The sequence below is a fragment of the Rhincodon typus genome, chromosome 39 (genome assembly GCF_021869965.1).
Source record: "Rhincodon typus isolate 14 chromosome 39, sRhiTyp1.1, whole genome shotgun sequence".
Lineage (NCBI taxonomy): Eukaryota > Metazoa > Chordata > Chondrichthyes > Orectolobiformes > Rhincodontidae > Rhincodon > Rhincodon typus.
Window position 1 is genome coordinate 11,845,004 of NC_063370.1, and position 22,112 is coordinate 11,867,115.

At 41.6% G+C, this 22,112-nt stretch overlaps 1 protein-coding gene across 1 annotated transcript in view; it reads left to right on the forward strand.

Annotated features, from left to right (window-relative positions):
- Positions 1–22,112, forward strand: part of LOC125487290 (cation channel sperm-associated auxiliary subunit gamma-like) — a 253,929-nt gene that overhangs the window by 32,900 nt on the left and 198,917 nt on the right. Inside the window, exons 4-6 of the mRNA XM_048618228.1 lie at positions 4,828–4,954; positions 16,497–16,565; positions 18,161–18,254. Of these exons, the coding sequence (XP_048474185.1) occupies positions 4,828–4,954; positions 16,497–16,565; positions 18,161–18,254 (290 nt within the window). The remainder of the gene's footprint in view (positions 1–4,827; positions 4,955–16,496; positions 16,566–18,160; positions 18,255–22,112) is intronic.

Sequence of the window (22,112 nt, forward strand, 5' to 3'; positions counted from 1 at the left end):
AAGCCCTGCTACGTAGAGAACCTTACAGTCAGAAGTGAGAGTGTGAGATTCCATTATTCTGTACCCTGTAGAGATACTAAAGCAGTCAGTGTCCTTAGATTTGGATAACATTCAGGCTTAGGCAGATAAAAGGCAAGCAGTGTTTGTGCTACACAAATGCTGGACAATGATAGGAGAAAATCTAACTCCTTCACCTCTGCATTCAGTGGCTTACCGTTGTTGAATCTTGCATCATCAACATCTTGGGGATTATCATTGACTAGAAATTTAACTGGATTAGCTATATATAAATATTGTGACTGCAAGAAAAGGTCAGAGCCTGGGTACTGTGTGACAATTACCTTAGCTCTAGACTGTGCCAAACCTGTCTAAGTCAAGACTGACACAATACTGTCTATTACCCGGGTGAGTGAAGGTCCAAGAACACCCAGGAAGGTTGACACAATCCAGCCCATTTGATTGGTGATCAATCCACTACTTTAAACAATCATTCTCTCCACCGTTGCAGCAGCAGCAGCAGCAGCACTGTGCACCATATAGAAGATGCACTGCAACAACTCGCCATTTGACAGCACCTTCCAAACACACAAAAACTTACATCCAGAAATTCAAGAGGACCAATTGCATGTAAACAATCCACCTACAAGTTCTGAGACAACAAGGTGCAGGGCTGGATGAACACAGCAGGCCAAGCAGCATCATAGGAGCAGAGAGGCTGACGTTTCGGGCCCAGACCCTTCATCAGAAAAGGGGGAGGGAAAGGGGGCTCTGAAATAAATAGGGAGAGAGTGGGAGGCGGATAGAAGAGGGATAGAGGAGAGGATAGGTGGAGAGGAAACAAACAGGTCGAAGAGGCGGGGATGGGGCCAGGAAAGGTGAGTGTAGGTAGGGAGTTAGGAAGGGGATAGGTCAGTCCAGGGAGGACGGACAGGTCAAGGGGGCGGGATGAGGTTGGTCGGTAGGAGATGGAGGTGCGGCTTGAGGTGGGAGGAGGGGATAGGTGGGAGGAAGAACAGGTTAGGGAGGCAGGGACGAGTTGTACTGGTTTTGGGATGCGGTGGGGGGAGGGGAGATTTTGAAACTTGTGAAATCCACATTGATACCATTGGGCTGCAGGGTTCCCAAGCGGAATATGAGTTGCTGTTCCTGCAACCTTCGGGTGGCATCGTTGTGGCACTGCAGGAGGCCCAGGATGGACATGTCGTCTGAGGAATGGGAGGGGGAGTTGAAATGGTTCGCGACTGGGAGGTGCAGTTGTTTGTTGCGAACCGAGCGTAGGTGTTCTGCAAAGCGGTCCCCGAGTCTCCGCTTGGTTTCCCCGATGTAGAGGAAGCCACACCGGGTACAGCGGATGCAGTATATCACATTGGCAGATGTGCAGGTGAACATCTGCTTGATGTGGAAAGTCTTCTTGGGGCCTGGGATGGGGGTGAGGGAGGAGGTATGGGGGCAGGTGTAGCACTTCCTGCGGTTGCAGGGAAAAGTGCCGGGTGTGGTGGAGCTGGAGGGGAGTGTGGAGCGGACAAGGGAGTCACGGAGAGAGTTGTCCCTCCGGAAAGCAGATAAAGGTGGGGAGGGAAAGATGTCTTTGGTGGTGGGGTCGGATTGCAGATGGCGGAAGTGTCGGAGGATGATGCGTTGGATCCGGAGGTTGGTGGGGTGGTACGTGAGGACGAGGGGGATTCTTTTTTGGTTTTTATTGCGTGGACGGGGTGTGAGGGATGAGGTGCGGGAGATGTGGGAGACACGGTTGAGGGCGTTCTCGACCACCGAGGAGGGGAAGTTACGGTCCTTGAAAAACGAGGACAACTGAGATGTACGGGAGTGGAATGCCTCATCCTGGGAGCAGATGCGGCGGAGGCGAAGGAATTGGGAATAGGGGATAGCATTTTTGCAGGAAGGTGGGTGGGAGGAGGAGTATTCTAGGTAGCTGTGGGAGTCGGTGGGCTTGAAATGAATATCGGTTTCGAGGTGGTTGCCCGATATGGAGACAGAGAGGTCCAGGAAGGGGAGAGAGGTGTTAGAGATGGTCCAGGTAAATTTAAGGTTGGGTGGAAGGTGTTAGTGAAGTGTATGAACTGTTCGAGCTCCTCGTGGGAGCACGAGGCGGCGCCGATACAGTCATCAATGTAACGGAGGAAGAGGTGGGGTTTAGGGCCGGTGTAGGTACGGAAGAGGGATTGTTCCACGTAACCTACAAAGAGGCAGGCGTAGCTTGGGCCCATGCGGGTACCCATGGCTACCCCCTTTGTCTGTAGGAAGTGGGAGGAATTGAAAGAGAAGTTGTTGAGTGTGAGGACGAGTTCGGCTAAGCGGATGAGGGTGTCAGTGGAGGGGGACTGGTCGGGCCTGCGGGACAGGAAGAAGCGGAGGGCCTTAAGGCCATCTGCATGGGGAATGCAGGTGTAGAGGGACTGGACGTCCATGGTAAAGATGAGGTGTTGGGGACCGGGGAATTGGAAGTTCTGGAGGAGGTGGAGGGCGTGGGTGGTGTCACGGACATAGGTAGGGAGTTCCTGGACCAAGGGGGAGAAAATGGAGTCGAGATAGTTGGAGATCAGTTCGGTGGGGCAGGAGCAGGCGGAGACAATGGGTCGACCAGGGCATTCAGGTTTGTGGATTTTGGGAAGGAGATAGAAGCGGGCAGTGCGAGGTTGGGGAACGATGAGGTTGGAGGCCGTGGGTGGGAGGTCACCTGAGGTGATGAGGTTGTGGATGGTTTGCGAGATGATGGTTTGGTGCTCAGGGGTGGGGTCATGATCAAGGGGGCGGTAGGAGGAGGTGTCGGAGAGTTGGCGTCTGGCCTCGGCGATGTAGAGGTCAGTGCGCCATACTACAACTGCACCTCCCTTGTCCGCGGGTTTTATGGTGAGGTTGGGATTGGAGTGGAGGGAGCGGAGGGCTGCACGTTCTGCGGGGGAGAGGTTGGAGTGGGTGAGAGGGGTGGAGAGGTTGAGGCGATTGATGTCTCGACGGCAGTTGGAGATGAAGAGGTCACCTACAAGTTCTTCCTCTCACCCTCTGATGTTGGATCTATAACACTGTTTCTTTATCGGTCCAAGTCCCAGAACTGCCGTCCTAAGAACTCTAGGTGTATTTACATGAGCAGCAGCTGAAGAAGGTGATTCAGTTTCCATCACCTTCTCAAGGGATTACAAATAAGTAACAAATACAGGTCTTGCTGGGGATGTTCACATACCATAGAAAAACAAAAATAAAAGCCTTCCTGCTTCTGACTTGGTAGTTTTGTCAGTTTAAGCCTTAGTTCTGGAGAGCGGAGACAGTTTTGTTGACTTATCCTGCTGTCTATGTTTAGTGATTGGAACTGGTAGACCTGTTGACTACGAAGTTCTTGATTGGGGTTCTTAAACTGGGCCAATCAGAAAAGCCTTGGCTGACTAATATAACCAGGGGATTAGAAGACAAACTCTGAGCTGGCTTGCTACAGCCAGTGTACTGATGCACTTGTGAAATAAGGGGTGACTTGGTGATGGGACCTGGCTTCTGTGCCGATATTTTAGTGAGTAGATCCCAGACTGAGCCTCTGTGTGTAGGCTCCAGGCTGAGCCTGTTGTGCAGGGACCGAGCCTTTGTGTGCAGGCCCTGGGCTGAAGTTCCTGTACAGGAAATAAAAGCAAACTCCATTCAACTAGTGATGCAATTGTCAATAACGTAATAATTTCTCGTATTTTGTGAAAATTATGATTTTGCCAAAAAGAGATATAACCAGAGATAAGAATTTCCTCAGTTGAAGACTGACTCCGAGCTGGCTGCCATAGCCAGTGTACTGTGCACTAGTAAGTAAAGGGTGACTTGGCAATGGGATACCGGCCTCTCTGCGGTTATTTCAGTATGAAAGGAGGAACAAGTATAAGTGATCAATCACACTGTCACTTGCAATGTTAAAGGATATTACAGTTTTAAGAACTTATTGCCTGGAATAAATACAATTCACGGGCTGTGAGTAATGATGTAATTCTACTAAATTATACATTTAAGCAGTGGGGCAATGGAATTTCACTGTAGACATTTATGAGCCTTGCACTGGAAAGCCGACTCCTTACAAACTCTTGAGTTTACTTTTCCATCAAACCTACTAGTCTGTTATTTAGCTCCCCAAGGTACTAGATGTTAGGGGAGATGGTGGGATAATTGATAATGTCACGGGACCTAGTAATCCAAAGGCACAGGTTAATGATGTGTTGACATGCGCTCCATTCACACCACAGTAGATAGTGGAATTTAAAATCTGAAGCACCAAGTTAGTCTTCGTAATAGTATCCATTACAACTTTTATCAGTTGTTGTTTAAAGATACCGCTAGGTATCTTCACTTTAGGGAAGGAAAATTGCCACCTTTATCAATAAAATCATTCAGTTCAGGAACAGGTAATAAATACTGGCTTTACCAGCAACACCCAATCCTGTGAAATAATAAAGAATCAAAATGGCAATAATGGATAAGTGATGTATTTTTCACTCCATTCCTATTGCCTCCCTAGTATGAGATCAAGTACCTTTGTTGGATTAGTTTCCTTATTCCATAACTATAACTGGATATTCTTAAAACTAGTTTCTATGATTAAGAAAGTGAATTTGTGTGAGTTTATAAGGTATAACGGAACAGAAAAAATACTGAAATCTTGTCTCACTGGATCTCTATCCCATTTGTGCCATACATTTTTGCTGGAGATCAGAGTTGCATTTATGATAAACAAATACTGCAATAATGTTTTCTGTTATTTCCTTAGTGCCAATTAATCATGCTGTAATCAAGCTTTATGGACCAAATCAACACTTCACTGCCTTTCTTTGTCTTTTACTTCAGGTTCTGACTGTTTGGCTGAGATTTGTGATGTAGCATGGCTTGTTCCTTTGCCTTATAAGAACGGATCTGTCGTCTCCGAAGCACTTATCACAAGCAATAAGATCAGCTTGCAAATACCAGACAAGAAGTATGGAAACAAATTTAAAATATTTTTTGTTATTTTATTGAAAACGTTAGTCAAAAATGTGGATGCTCGAAGAATGTTGTGAAATGAGAGTATGATGGAATTTAACTGTTTCATGAATTCCTAAGTGTTTAATTCTACACTCGTTTTAAATGGTTATTAAGTGTCATTGCTAAAATGATTTCATAAAATAATGTTAAGCTTTTTGATATATTACTGTGCAATTTTAAGGACAATAGCCTGGAACTTACGTTACTAGCAGTTCAAAATAAGTTCATAAAAATCGGCAGATTGAATTTGTGCCTAATTACATGGCATGCAAAACAGGCTGCTGATTTGCTACAAGCCTATTTCACACTTCTAGTAAAGATCAGGTTCAAGCTCCATGAGTTTAAAAATGAGGACCAATATTAGAATACAATATTAGTTTAATGGGGTAGAAATTCTTTTTAGTGTACTTCGGTAGACTCTGTGTGGAGTCTAAATGTTCTTTCCTTGTCTGTGTGGGTTTCTGCTATGTGCGCCGGTTTCCTCCCACAATTTGAAGGTGTGCAGGTTAGGTAGAATGGCATGCCGAATTGTCCTGTAGTGTCCAGGGATGTGTGGGTTAGCCATGGTAGAAACACTTGTGGTGGATTGGGCTAGAAATGTTCTGTGGAGGGTGAGTGCAGACTTGATGGGCTCAATGGCCTCTGTCTGTCTGCTCTTGCTAGTCTGCAGGGAGCATCTGGAGGGTGGAGCAGCAGCATTGAGTTAGTATAAAACTAACTGAGCTCAGGGCACATTGTAGCTACGGGAAAAAAAACTGGAGTGACGTCACAGGGAAGCTATGACCTGATTCCTGGCTGGTAGGAAATCTGCATTGAACTTGAAAAAGAACACAGCAAAGAAGTATTAATAAATTAATTAACTCATTAATAAATTTATATAAATTAATAAAGTAACTAAGTAAGTAGAGATGGCTAGGCAGGCAATGTGCTGTAGCTGTATGATGTGGGAGTTGGCAGTTCCCATTACAAGCTGCAGTGACCACATTCGCAACAAGTGTTGGTTGCTTAAAGTACTTCGGCTCAGAGTTGATGAGATGGAATCTGAGCTTCAAACATTCCGGGACATCTGGGAGGGGGAAAAGTACCTGGACGCTTTGTTTCAGGAGGCGGTCACACCTGGTAGATTAAGTACTTCAAATTCAGTCATTGAGCAGGGACAGCAGAGTGTGATTGCAAGTGAAGAAGCTACGGCGATCCTGAATTCAGGAACGGAGGAACCTCAGCTCTTGACCTTGTTTAACAGTTATGAGGTATTTGCTCCCAGTGAGGAAAAGGGCTGTAGGTAGGATGAGCTGGCTGACCAGTGCACCATGGTACAAGAGGCCATTCATGAGGGGGGAGCAAAAAGACTAGTGATTGTTGTAAGGGTCTCTGTATTAGGGGGATTAATCGTATTCTTTGTAAGCAGCATCAGGACTCCCGCATGCTGTGTTGCTTGCCTGGTGTCAGGGTGAGGAGCATCCATAACTGGTTTGAAAGGATATTGGAGTGGGAGGGCGAGGATCCAATTGTTGTGGTCCACATTAGGACAAACAACATAGGCAAGGCTAGGAAGGAGGACCTGTTTGGGGATTATCAAGCATTAGGAATGAGATTAAGGAACAGGTCCTGAAGGCTTGTAATCCCCAGATTACTACCTGAGCCATGTGCAAATTGACATAGGGATAAGAAAATTAGAGAAGTAAACACGTGGCTAAAGGAGTGGTGTAGGAAAGAGGGGTTCCATTTCATGGGGCATTGGCATCAGTTTTGGAACAGGAGGGATCTGTACCATTGGGACGGTCTTCACCTGAACTGATCTGGAACCAGTGTTCTAGCAAAAAGAATAAATAGGGTGGCCACTAGGACTTTAAAATAGTGAACTGGGGGGAAGGGAAGGGGAAAATGACAGGAAGTATAATGGTAAATAGAAAAGAAAGCAGTAGGTTAATATGCATGCAGGAGGATTTAACTACATCGAAGGCTATGAAAGAAGTTGAAAGGAAGGAAAACTCGGGCGATGTTATTAATGGAAATATAGAATTCAAAAAGAAGGTATAAAAACTTGCATAAAGGCACTTTGCTGAATGCTTGTAGCATTCAAAACAAGATAGATGAGTTAACAGCACAAATCATCATGAATGAATATGTAGCCATTACAGAAACATGGTTGCAGGATGGTCACGATTGGGAATTAAATATTCAGGGGTATCACACTATGCGGAAGGACAGACAGGAAGGTAAGGGAGGTAGTGTAGCTCTGATATTTAAGGATGACATCAGGGTAGTAGTGAGAGATGATATAAGTTCTGTATACAATACAGTGTGGAGCTGGAAGAACACAGCAGGTCAGGCAGCATCAGAGGAGCAGGAGTGTTGACATTTCGGGTTTACACCCTTCATCAAGACTCCAGCATTTGCAGTCTTGCTATCTTCTAGGTTCTATTGAGAATAAGGTTGAATCCATTTGGGTGGAAATTAGAAATTCTAAGAAAAAGAAGTCACTGACAAGTGTAATCTATAGGCCACCAAATAATAACATTACACTGGGGTAGGCAATAAACAAAGAAATAACTAATGCCTGTAAAAATGGTACAGCAATTATCATGGGGGATTTAATCTACGTGTTGATTGGTCAAACCAGGTCAGTCAAGACAGCCTAGAGAAGGAGTTCATTGAATGTATCCGTAATAGTTTTCTTGAACAGTATGTAATGGAAATGACAAAGGAGCAAGCTATCCTGGATCTGGTCATGTTTAATGAGACAGGAATAATTAATGATCTCCTAGTTAGGGATCCTCTTGGAAGGAGCGATCACAGTATGGTTGAATTTAGAATACAGATGGGAAGTGAGAAGATAAAATCCAATACCAGGGCCCTGTGCTTAAACAAAGGAGACAACAATAGGATGAGTGAGGAGTTGGCTAAAGTAGACTGGAAACAAAGACTTTATGGTGGGACAGTTGAGGAACAGTGGTGGACTTTCAAAGCAACTTTTCAAAGTACTCAGCAAAACTACATACCAGTGAAAATGAAGGGCGGTAGGAAAAAGGGTAATCAGCCATGGATACCTAAGGAAATAGGAGAGGCTATCAAATTAAAAGATAAGGCATACAAAGTTGCAAAGGCCAGTGGGAAACTAGAAGACTGGGAAAACTTTACAAAACTACACAAAAAATGCTATAAAGAAAAGTAAGATAGATTATGAGAATAAATTAGCTCGGAATATAAAAATGATAGCAAAAGTTACTACAAATATATGAAACGAGAAAGAGTGGCTAAAGTAAACATTTGTCCTTTAGAGGATGAGAAGGGAGAATTTAATAATGGGAAATGAGGGAATAGTTGAGGCATTGCACAGGTATTTTGTGTCAGTCTTCACAGTGGAGGACACGAATAACATGCCAATAATTAACGGTAAGGAGACTAAGGTAGGTGAGGACTTAGAAATGACCAGTACCATGAAAGAGGTAGTGTTGGGCAAGCTAATGGAGCTGAAGGTAGACAAGTGTCCTGGCCCTGATGGAATGCAATCCTGGGTATTAAAAGGGATGGTGAGAGAAATAGCAAATGCGCTCATGCTAATTTTCCAAAATTCGCTTGCCTCTGGGGCAGTTCCAGCAGATTGGAAAATAACAAATGTGATGCCACTGTTTAAAAAAGGAGGTTGACGAAATATGGGGAATTATAGGCCGGTTAGCTTAACTTCTGAATCTATCATCAAGGAAGAAATAGCAAGACATCTGGAATAAAATTGTCCCATTGGGCAGATGTGGCATGGGTTCATAAAAGGCAGGTCATGTTTAAATAATTTGCTGGAATTCTATGAAGGCATTACAAGTGAGGTGGTCAACGGGGACTGAATAGATATGGTGTATCGGGATTTCCAAAAGACATTTGACCAAGGTGCTACATAAAAGGCTGCTGCATAAGATAAAGGTGCACGGCATTATGGGAAGTGCATTAGCATGGATAGACGATTGGTTAACTAACAGCAAGCAAACAGTGGGGATATATGAGTGCTTTTCTTGTTGGTGATCAGTGTTATGAAGTGGAGGTCATTCCCCCCCGCTCCATGACTAAAACTGAAGCACCCAGGGAAGCTCACCTCACCTTACAATCTGTTAAAGGAAGTGTGAAAAGTGGTATAACCTGCCTGTCACTCCCCAATCTGTTATAAAGGGGTGATTAAATGAAATGAACTCCTTTCACTATAATCAACAAATAACATTTTTTTAAATCTAACTCTAACAGTGAACAAGTTACCTGAACCGTTAACAAATTGAACAATTCCCCCTTACTACTTACTATTCCCAAATAAAACAAAAATTCTAATGGTGTGCTGTTCCAATAAATACAAGACGCACTTATATAAACCAAAACAATAAAAAAATTAAAACTTAGTCTGTCAGAATTACAACCAGGATATATCTTCTGTAATGTTCTGTGCCTTCTCTGCTGTTCATCAGTTAGGAACACCTTTCTCTGTCAAATTCTTGTGTCTGGAATATTAGCTAAGAGTGCCGCTGTACCTTTACTTAGATGATAGTTTTCTGAGAGCTTAAAGAATTCTGTGAGAGCTACTGATTTTCTCTTCAGGGCTGCTCGTTGTTAACTCTAACAGATGGCAGTTGCTCTCACAGCAATTTTCAAATAACCTTTTCTTTTATACCCTAGATGACCTGTTAGTCCCTTACAATAGGATTGGTCACAAGTTGTCAAAACCATTGGATTAAAATTTAAGTATTTTTTAGTCTCTAAGTGCCTGGTTTAAATTAATTGTCTGATATTCAATCTGGTTGCCTTAATAACAAAACATGACTATTGCCTGGGTTGCTAACCATACAGCCTTTTGATACAAATGTTTCAATTTCAGGAACTCTCTGTGTCAGCTGCTGCTTGCAGACAGTTTTTTTTTAAATCCCCAAGCGTGGGAAAAAAACACATAATCTTTTAAAGGGACTACGCATTCTTCCCCAATCATTTTACAAACAAATTCGAACATCCTGCCTTCCAATCCACAACGACTGTAGCTAACTTCACAACTCCCTTAAGAAAAAAAAAGACACATCATGATGAAAAGCTGGCTTTGTTTTTTTCTCTCTAAATCTTAACGCCATTGTTACTGGATATGTAATCTAGAGTTACCTATTTCATACCAATTCTATATACATATATATAGCATTGAACACTACCGTTTCTACCTTATATACACATTCTCCTTTCAAACAGGCAATAATGCATCCAAAATAACATTTTCACACCCTCAACATGTACAATCTGTAAATTAAATGCGTGTAACATGAGACTCCAATGAAATAGTCTGGTGGTTCTATCTTTAAATCTTTCCAAAAATATCAAAGTGTCATGATCAGTGTACAAAACTGTCTCTGATGCATTGTTTACAACATAAACATTAAAATGTCATAAGCCCAGTATCAACTCAATGACTCTTTTTCAACGGTTGATTATTTTCTCTGGTGGATATTGAGCTTCTATGAAAAGTTACTGATTGGCCTTTCAATTTCACATTCATCCTCCTGTAACAGCACAGCCCCAACCCCTGCATCGCTTGTGTCGATAGCGACTTTAAGGGGTTTCATGAAATTTGACATGGCTAAAACTGGTGTGGTGGTTAACACTGCTTTTAAATTCTCAAATACTTCCTGGCATTGGTCTGCCCACCGGAATTTCATGTTCTTCTTTAACGAATCTGTCAGCGGTGCCACCGCGCTACTAAAGTTTGGTATAAACTTCCTGTAGAATCTGCTGACTGCCAAAAATTGTAGCACCTCCTTCTTCGAGAATGGTCTTGGAAATTCCTTGACGGTATTCGTCTTCACGTTCCTCAGTGTCATCCATTAGTGTCCTATGTTGTGCCCTAAGAACATCACTTCCGCCTTTGCAAATTCTTTTTTGCCTAATTAAGACCAACTTTGCCTTCCATAGTCTGTCAAAGAGCACTGCCAAATGCTCCATGTGATCTGACAACGAGTGGCTAAAGATCACTAAGTCATCTATATAGATGGCACAATTAGTCAATCCTGCCACGAGTCTGTTCATAAGTGGCTGGTGCATTCTTCATTCCAAAGGATATTACTTTAAATTGATACAGCCTACTTGGGGTTACAAATGCAGAAATTTCTTTTGCTCTCTCCGACAAAGGTACTTGCTAGTAACTGCAAAGTAAGTCCAACTTTGTGATGTAAATGGCTTGTCCTACTTTTTCCACACAGTCCTCCAGCCTTGGACTTGAGTATGTGTCTGTTTAGTCATGGCGTTGACCTTCCGATAATCTACGTGAATCGTCGAGTACCATCAGGTTTGGGAACCAATAGGATGGGTTAACTCCACTCACTTTGACTTGGCTCAATGATGTTTTCTTGGAGCATCACTTCCACTTCCTTCTGTATCTGTGCTGCTTTGAGAGGATCAAGCCTGTAGGGTGTTGCTTTATCTGGACAGCATTCCCCATGTCAACCTCATATACTATGGTATTAGTCCTCCCCATTCTATTTCTACATAAGTCCTCCTAGTCCTGCAACAAACCTTTCAATTCAGTTCGCTGTTCCTGAGATGGATAGCTCACTACCCTATCCCATTCTTTAAGACGTCCTCATTATTCAATTTATTTTGAGGCACATCAAAATCCACGTCATCTGTATTTGATTCCTCACTCTGAGTGACAGTAATTAATCCCTGTTTCTCCGGTTCCCTTTCTTTATCATAGTAAGGTTTCAGTGTGTTCACATGACAAACCCGATAAATTTTTTCTTCTATCTGGCATCTTTACCAGATAATTCACCTGACTTAACTTCTTCTCAAGCTGATAGGGACCACTCAACCTTGCTTTGAAGGGATCTTCTGGAATACATTCTGGAACACATTTCTGATTACTTTTCTGAGTAGGCTTTATGATATGAATCTTTTATTGTCTCATTTTTTTGTTGTAACTCCATTAGTCTTTCAGAACCAGACACCTCTACCTGCGTAGGTTCCTCCTTTACCATTTCATCAAACAGAGTGTCAGCTAACTGGAACTCAACTCCTTCGTCTTTCTCTTTGGTTTTCCCTTCTTGTTTTAACTTATGACTGTTGGATCTTGCCACCACACAAACTCACTTTCAGAAAAATTCGGAAAATTTCAGATATTTTTCTTTTAGCTTCTCCACTACAATGGACATCACTCTCACCTTTGATCCAGCTATTTTGTTTCCGAGAACAAACTGTATTCCTGGAATAGACACTCTTTCAATCACTCTCACTGTCACTTCCCTGGTCTTGATTTGACTTTCCAGCCTTATCTTACACAGGGGAACACTAAATCTCTCTTCATTTATTCCATAGATTATCACTCTCTTGGGTAACATTTCAGAAGAAGTGCAAATACTTTCCTCTCTTATTGTTAGAGATTGACCAGATCCCGTATCTCTCATTGTTTTAACTTCTTTACTTACTTCCCCTGTTCTACCTGAGTAAACCTTACCCACAGAAGTGAAGTCTTTGAAAAGAGCGGACACTCTGTTACTTTCCAGCCCGTGACTTGGCTGTTCACTCTCCTGCCGCTCCTCGACTTCTCCAATCATAGAATTCCTACAATGTGGAAACAGGCCATTCGGCCCAACGAGTCCATACCACCCCTCTGAAGAGTATCCCACTCAGACCCATTTCCCTACCCCTGCACTTCCCATGTCCAACCCCTCTAACCTAAATGTCCCTGGGCACTATGGGTAATTTAGCCTAGCCAATCCACCCTAACCTGCACATCTTTGGACTGTGGGAAGAAACCAGAGCACGCAGAGGAAACCCACGCAGACACGGGGAGAATGTGCAAACTTCACACAGACAGTTGCCCGAGGCTGGAATTGAACCTGGGTCCCTAGCGCTGTGAGGCAGCAGTGCTGACCATTGAGCCACTGTACTGTACTGCCCCCAAACTTGGGATTTTCTTCACTAACGCAGCTAATCCTACAGTTTAGCCTCTTTTATCACATCCCTTTTCCCCAGTGCCTCTCTTAATCCATCAGTACACTGACTTTGTGCATTACAGTGACAACACATGAGATCTTTCACCTCTTTTCCACCCTCTTGGCTTTCTTTTTTCACATGTGGTAAACTGTTCACCGTGTGGTCTACTTTTTGATTTTCACGGAATGAAATTGCTGTTGGAATCTAGATTTAAATTTGTGCACTAATGTGTATTTATCAGCCATCTCTGCAGCTCTTCTTGCTGTTTTAACTTTCTGTTCCTCAACATGAGTTCTTACATTTTTGGAAGTGAGTTTTTGAACTCCTCCAACAGAATAATGTCTCTAAGGTGCTATTATGTCTTTTATATCTTTAATGCTCTCTTCTATCTTTTGAAGTTGCTATGTTTAATTCTTTCAAACTCGACATAAGCCTGACTTGGTTCCTTCCTTATATTTCTGAGCCATTATAAATTATGCATATGAGTCTATATGCATCTGGTACCAATTCGTAGGCATTCAAAATAGCCTGTTTTACTTCTTCATATTCTCTTCTCACCTCCTCTGACAGCGCTGTAAATACCTCACTAACTCTCCTACCAACTTGGTCTGAATTAACATTACCCACATAGTCTCTGGCTAGTTCATCTGGTTCCCCATTTTGTCAAAGGAAATGAAGAAGGCTTCTACATCCTTTTCATCGAATTTTGGTAAGGTTTTGACATATTTGTATATATCCCTAATAGGTCTTTGGCTTGATTTGCTCATCATAACTCTCTTCTCCACTAGCCTATCTTTTACTTGCATTTCCAACAACCAGGATATGTCTTCTCCCCTGATCATCAGTCAGGAACACCTTTCTCCATCGAATTCTTGTGTCAGGAATATTAGCTAAGAGTGCCACTGCACCTTTAGTTAAATGATGGTTTTCTGAGAGCTTAGAGAATTCTGTGAGAGTCAGTGATTTTCTCTTTAGGGCTGCTTGTTGTTAACTCTAACAGATGGCAGTTGCTCTCTCAGGAATTTTCAAATAACCTCTTCTTTTATACCCTAGATGACCTATCACTTCCTTACAATAGGATTGGTCCTAAGTTGTCAAAACCATCAGATTAAAATTTAATATCTTTTAGTCTCTAAGTGCCTGGTTTAAATTAATTGTCTGATATTCAATCTGGTTGCCTTAATAACAAAACATGACTTCTGTCTGGGTTGCTAACCATACAGCCTTTTGATACAAATGTTTCAATTTCAGGAACTCTGTGTCAGCTGCTGCTTGCAGACAGTTTTTTTATTCCCGAAGCCTGGAAAAAACATACCGTCTTTAAAGGGACCACCCATTTCCCCCCCCCCCTCATCATTTTATAGACAAGTTCTAACATCCTGCCTTGCAATCCATAAGTACTCTACATAACTTTGCAACAATCAGTGACAAGTGGTGTGCTTCAGGGATCAGTGTTGGGACTGCCATTGTTTACAATTTACATAGGTGATTTGGAGTCGGGCAACCATGTGTAGTGTGTCAAAGTTTGTGGATGACACTAAGATGAGTGGTAGAGCAAAGTGTGCAGAGGACTCTGAAAGTTTACAGAGGGATATAGATAGGATAAGGAAGTGAGCAAGGATCTGGCAGATGGAGTACAATGTTGATAAATGTGAAGTCATCTATTTTGGTTGGAGTAGCAGTAAAAAGGACTATTACTTGAATGGTAAAAAATTGCACCAAGCTGCTGTGCAGAGGGACCTGGGTGTCCTTGTGCATGAATTGCAGAATGTTGCTTTGCAGGTGCAACAGGTAATTAAGGCAAATGGAATTTTGTCCTTCATTGCTAGCGGGTTTGAGGTTAAAAGTAGGGAGGTTACGTTGCAGCTGTATAGGGTGCTGTTGAGGCCACACCTGGAGTACTGTGTGCAGTTTTGGTCTCCTGACTTGAGAAAGGATGTTCTGGTATTGGAGAGGGTGCAGAGGAGATTAACAAGGTTGATTCTAGAGTTGAGAGGGTTGTCTTATGAAGACAGACTGAGTAGATTGGGATTTTATTCATTGCAATTTAGAAGAATGAGGGGGAATATTATAGAAACAAAAGAACTATGAAGGGAATAGATAAGATAGAAGAAGGGAGGCTGTTTCCATTGGCAGGTGATACTAGAACAAGAGGGCATACCCTAAAAATTAGGGGGAGCAGATTTAGGACTGAATTGAGGAGGAACTTCTTCATGCAAAGGGTTATAACTATGTGGAATTCTCTGCCCAGTGAAGTAATTGAGGCTTCCTCATTGAATGTTTTTAAAGCTAAGGTAGATAATTTTTTGAACAGTAAAGGAATTAAGGGTTCTGGTGAAATGGTGGGTAAGTGGAGCTGAGGCCACAGAAAGATCTGCCTTTATCTTATTGAATGGCAGAGTCGGCTTAAAGGGCCAGATGGCCTACTCCTGCACCTGATTCTTATGTTCTTTTCTGCACTGTAGAGATTCTCTGACAGAAATATGTTGCCCCATCTGTCATAACGTAATGACTCCTTATTTTCAAACAGTGAACCCTCCTACCCAATTTCAAAGGTCTTATCCTTTTCATATCCAACCAATCAAGTCCTTTCAGGATCTTGTATGTTTCAATCAATTTACTTCTTAGTATTCTAAACTCAAACGGATACAATCCATCTTGTCCAGCCTATTCCAGATATTAGTCTAATAAATCTTGTCTGAACTGCAGACCAATACTGTACACAGTAATCCAGATTTGGTCACCAACAATGCCCTGTATAACTGAGGCATAATTTCCTTACTTTTGTATTCAGTTTCCCTCACAATAAGCGATAACATTCTGAGATAATAAGGTGCAGAGCTGGATGAACACAGCAGGCCAAGCAGCATCAGAGTCCTGCTCCTCTGATGCTGGTTGGCCTACTGTGTTCATCCAGCTCTGCACCTTGTTATCTCAGATTCTCCAGCATCTGCAGTTCCTGCTATCTCTGAAGCGATAACATTCTGTTCATTTTCCTAATTACTTGCTGTACCTGCATATTAACCTTCTGCAATTCATGCACTTTGGACACCCAGGTCACTTTGCATCTTGGAGTTTTCCAATCTCTTACCATTTAGACAAGACTAGAAGGATCTGGTAAACATAGACTGGGCGCAGGTAAGTCTACGTTGGGAAAGTAGGAATCTATTAAAAGTAGTATAATGAGAATTCAGGACCAGCATATTCTTCTAAGAGTGAAGGGCAGCAAGTCCAGGGAATCCTGGATGTCAAGGTATACCATGTCATAGAATCATATAGCATTGAAACAAACCCTTCTGTCCAACCAATCCATGCCAGACATAATCCCAAACTAAACTAGTCCCACCCCTGCATGCTCCTGGCCCATATCCCTCCAAACCTTTCCTTTTCATGTACTTATCCAAATGTCTTTTAAGCATTGTAATTGTGCCTACATCTGCCACTTCCTCTAGAAATTCATTCTGCCCGCAAACCATCTTCTGTGTAAAACAAAAAATTGCCCCTCAAGTCTTTTTTTAAATCTCTTTCCTCTCACCTTAAAAATGTAGGTTGGGAATCAGTGAGGACGACAATAGTGAAGCAGTGTGGCTGAAGATGATCGGGCCTAGGGCACAATGGTGAGGAACTTCTGCAGTCATGTCCTGAGATTGAAATGATTTATCTCCAGTTACCACGACTATCCTTTACAAATAACACAAAGAACTGTAGATGTTGGAGATCTGCAACAAAAAACAGACATTGCTGGCAAAGCTCAGCAGAGTTAACTTTTCAAGTCCTTTACGATAGTTATGACTATGTTGACAGCCTCGGTCAAATGGTGCCAACATCAGTTCAATAAAGAAAATTGGAACAGTTAAAAAGCTCAGCTGGGTGTTCTACATAGAGCAATACTTAATAACAATTTGCTATTTGGGTGAAGTGTCCAAAGAGAAGAAAGAAAAGAACTGGAGACAGAAGAAAGTTGATCATAGTTCAATCATTCAGATAAAATGTATAGTTCTCTTATTACCATCATTTAAAAATTCAGCTGTTTGTTTCAATCAAGCTATCACAAACATCATAATAGGGAATATCTAAATTGCACAGCTGATCTATGAAGAAGACAGGGATGAAGTTGGGGCTCCGTACCAAACACTATTTCTAGCTGAGCATTCACACTGAACCAAAGTAATATCCTATCACTTCACTCTTACTCCTACTGATACAAAGCAATACTTTAATCAAATGTCTATTGTTGCTTGTGCAGCAATTACTATCAACCAAATTTTGCCTGTATTTTCACATTGCTAAAAGGAGAAAAGAAGTTGAAGCTTTTCATCTTGCTTTCATCAGACCTAGGGCGCAGGAGTCAGGATTTAAAATAGAGTCCCTTTTTCTAAGTCTGTTTCTTGCATCCTGGATCTTATAAATGCAAGATGCAAAGCTTTCACTTCTTGCCCCCTTTTAGCAATATTTAAGGCTTTTATTTTCATTACCAAGTACTGGAGTAGTGTTTGAACTTTCTACAGTGGTGTGAGGGCGGAGGGTCTGGCTTGTACTGCCTAGGAGTGTAGTTGAGGAGGGCAACCTCACAACCTTGAAGATATACTTGGATGAGCATTTGAAATATCATAACATTCAAAGTGAAGTGCGGACAAGTGAAACTAGTGTACGTAAGTGATATAATTTTGGCAGTGGAGACTCAAATGGGCTGAAAGGCCTCTTCAGTACTCTGTGATTCCATGACCCAGGAATCAGTGTGCTAGTATGATAATACAAATATATTGTCAACTACTCTATTAAGTTAACACTGCTTAGTTTGGGCTTAGCAATTAAAACATGCAGAAACTTGTAGTTATGGCACAGCATGAAGAATCCAGAGGTTACGAATTCAAATCTCACTGGTGCAGATTGAAGAATTGAGTTCTATAAATCTGGTAATTTGTGGGCTTATACTAGATAAAATAACTAATTTGATATAAAGGCCAACTAATTCACTTGTGCCATTCAGTCTGATGCCTAGCCAGATAACTTGATCTGCAAACTGCTAATAAAACAGGATTGTGGTTGTAACAGTGATATATTGAAATTTCAAACAATGCCTCAGTGCACGTATGGACTGTCATAAATTTTTGTTTGTTTTATTCAGTTAATACAATGTGCTTTTACTGCAGAAGCTATTCAATATTAATTTTCTCTTTCTGTTGTCTTTTCACCGTGCTGTTCTCTTCAGTATTCTTTTAAATATTGATGGATACTTAAACCTGAAATACACTTTGGAAGTTGGTGTTGACCCAAATATCAAGCAATTTGACATTGGACATGAGGTTAGCAATATTTGGCTCTTGTTTAATCTAATGAATATCTTAATAAATTTGAGTCAGGCTAGACATATTATTTTGATATCAAATTACTGTAGATGCTAGAAATCTGAGATGAAAATGGAAAATACTAGAAATGCCCAGTAGGTCTGGCAGCGTCTGAACAGGGAGAAACATTATCATCAACTCTTTCCCACTCCAGCTATGTTGCCAGACATGGTATCTATTTTCATCAAATATATTTTAATTTAAATATTATTTTAAGTCACTACCTGCTACAAGCAGTAAAATTTATTGGTGTTAATCCAAGGGTATATTAGATTATAAGTTTCATGTTCATTCAACATTCAGCAGAATTATAAAAGATTGCATTTATGCTCATCTGAAAGTAAGGAATACTCATGATGGATATAGCAACAATGAACCATATTTCAGGAATTAATGGTATTTAATAGGAAGAAATAATCAATGAATGAGGGTTATTCAGCTCTACATGGGTAGAAATTTTCCAGTTTGCAGATTATATATAGATAACTACAATGCTTACAGTGTTACATTGAATGAATCTTATTTTAAAAGGCTTAAAAAGTAACGTGCAAGAAAATGTAGTATGAGTATTCATTATAATCTGTTTGAGTTATCAGAAGAAACTAATAGATATCCTATGTCCATGGAATGTCAGAATAAAGCTAATTTCCCTGATGTTTTAGATCTAGGTTTCGAAGTCTGCATCTTATAGAATTTATAGAGTTCTATTTTGTGGTAGAATTATGTTGCTGCTGGATTCACTGTCTTGAGCAGTATAGGTAAAGGTGAAAAATTGGGAAAATACAGTAAAAATGAAACAATCAGAATCTCGAACTAGACAAAAATTTTCAATTTTTCCCTTCAGATTTGATAAGCAACTCACTTATTTTTTATGCATTTGCATTGTCACTAGTAGTCCAACTTGTCTTATTTCTGTGCAGCTTCTAATTCTCTTTTCTGAGAAACTAGATGGTGCCAGTTCCCAACATGAAAGGCAGAGTGGAAACCTGGCAGCAGCGGCTTGCCGCTTGCTTCTTGGGTCATTCATCCAGCTCTGACTTCATTATAATATCCCTGCATGATCCACAGACACTGGCCTCTTTCACTTCTCATCTTCAATGGCAAACCAACAACCTCTACTCACCATTATGCCTGCTTTTGAATCAACTGACATGCCACTTCAGCATTTCAGGACTTCACTTTGGAGCTCAAGGACACTTACAATTTGCTTGGTTCTGCCAGGCTGCTTTGCATGCAAGGATGCACATGTATCTCATGCTAAAACAGGATGCATCTTCTTGTTCTTAGCTTTGTACTTGGAGTCTGCTGGCTGCTATGGCCTGCATTGCTTTTTAGTGCATAGAGAAAGATGGTAGCTTGTCATAGTTCAGAGCACTGAACAGTTAAGGAGGTGGGCATTTTGCTATATGGGCATTGTGCCATATTGATTTCACATGAGCCAGCAGCTTATCCAGTAAACACAATGAGTGTGCTTCAACCGAACAACCATGTGAGAAAATCAAAACGGACCTATCTGTATGAGGGGTTAAACGGTGTACGTGTTAGTCAAGGGCTACTGTGACAGTCAATCAAGGGCCTTATTAGATTCCAGCCCAGTAGTTAGTCCTGTAAGTTGTTGTGGTAACGTGCTACATGTTACCTTTAATTTGGCTACTTGTTAAGAAATCTCACAGACAATCAAGGGTTTGATTCTTGTGCAACATTGTTGTTTTGAAGTTCTGCTGAAGAAGAGTTCTGGTGTTGAAGTCTTATATAGTTTCTGGTTCTTCAGATGAATGGTGTGACATTGTTGATGATCTTTTAGATTCTTTCATCAAAAATATTTATTACTCTTCTGGAGTCCTTGAGTCTGCAGCTTAGAACATAGAATTGGATGGCACAGGAACAGGTCCTTCGGCCCACGATGTTGTGCCGAGCATGACGCCAAATTAAACTAATCTCCTCTGACTGCCCTTGTCCAATTCCCTCTATTCCTTGCATATTGATGTGCTTATCTAAAAGTTTCTTAAATGCTCCTATTGTATCTGTCTCCACCACCACTCCTGGCAGCACGTTCCACACTCCTACTACTCTGTGTAAAAAAAAACTTGTCCCTCACGTCTCCTTTGAACTTTCCCCCTGCCTCGCCTTAAATGCATATCCCCCAGTCTTAGACATTTCAACTCTGGGGAAAAAGATTCTGACCATCAAACTTATCTATGCATCTCATAACTTTATAAACTGCTATCAAGTCTCCCCTCAGCTTCCGTCGCTCCTGAGAAAACAACCTGAGTTTTTCTAGCCTCTCCTTATAGCTCATACCCTCTAATCCAGGCAGCATCCTGGTAAAACTCTTTTGTACCCTCTCAAAAGCCTGCAACATTTTTCCTGTAATGTGGCAACCAGAATTGAACTCACTACGCTAACTGTGGACTCATCAAAGTCATATAAAGTTGCAACATAACATCCTGACTCTTGTACTCAGTTCCCTGACAGATAAAGGCAAGCATGCCATATGCTTTCTTCGCCATGCTATCTATTTGTGTGGCCACATTCAGCAAGCTATGGACTTGAACTCCAAGATCCCACTGCACATCAGTGTTGTTCAGGGTCCTGCCATTAGCGATGTATTTTTCCTTAACATTTGATCTCCCAAAGTGCAGCACCTCACACTTGTCTGGATTAACCTCCATCTGTTGTTTCTCCAACCATATCTGCAACTGACCTATATCCCGTTGTATCCTTTGACAACCTTTTACACTATTCACAACTCCACTGATCTTTCTATCGTCTGCAAACTTACTAACCCACCCATCTACGTTTTCATCCAAGTTATTTATATACATTTGTATAAAATTATATACTAATATATATCACAGCTTGCTTCCTTATCAGAAGTAACTCCTCTGTTCCTTGTTACATTTAGCCTTAACAGTCTGTTTAATGACCCAGCCTGTCTTGTAATTAACTCCTTAAATTCTTCAGCAGGGCAGTCATTTGTCCTTGAGGCATGAGGTCAGAAGTCATATGACACCAGGTTGTAGTCCACCAAGTTTATTTGAAATCACAAGCTTTTAGAGCACTGCCCCTTCATCAAGTGAAGTGAAATAAAGTTATCAAGCAGGTGTCAAAATAGTTTTGTTTATGTAGCCTCAACTCCTCCTTTTCCCAGGCATGGGTAATTGCTTTCAATCCGCCAGGTAACAGCTTGTCTTTGTGCCTTAGCAGTGATAAGAGTAAGTGCAATCAGTTTGGGGATAACAGCTACGTCAGCTGAGTTGTCGTGGAGGCATTAGTCAGGGTTCAGGTCAAATTTTCCTATAATGAGACAGATGAAGGAACTGAGTGCAATGGAACTCGATGGAAGAGCAGCTGGTGATGACGCAGGAGCAAAAGTAGTGGGATGAATACGTAAGAAACTCTGAAGGAGTAAAGGGTTAGCTGTTTTGGAGAATGAAATGGGTGAGAATTGTTGAAGGAGAATGAAGAAAAGGATATTGAAGTCAATAACAATAGATATAGGAACAATGATGTCAAAATAACGTGTGCAACATACAAAGCAAATTTAGTATATTAAAGATAGATTTGATGAGCCATAATCATGTTTTTAATGATGAATATGAAATGAAGTTAATAAATGGGCGAGTTGGATTAAAAAGCAAAGGGAGACTCACGACAAAAGTTAAAACAGATGGATTGAGGGGCTGGACAGTAGAAACATTGAAAGATGGCTGCAAAATGGAAGTAGGTAGTAGGAATTAAAGACAACAAGGTGCAGAGCTGGATGAACACAGCAGGCCAAGCAGCATCATAGGAGCAGGAGGCTGACGTTTCGGG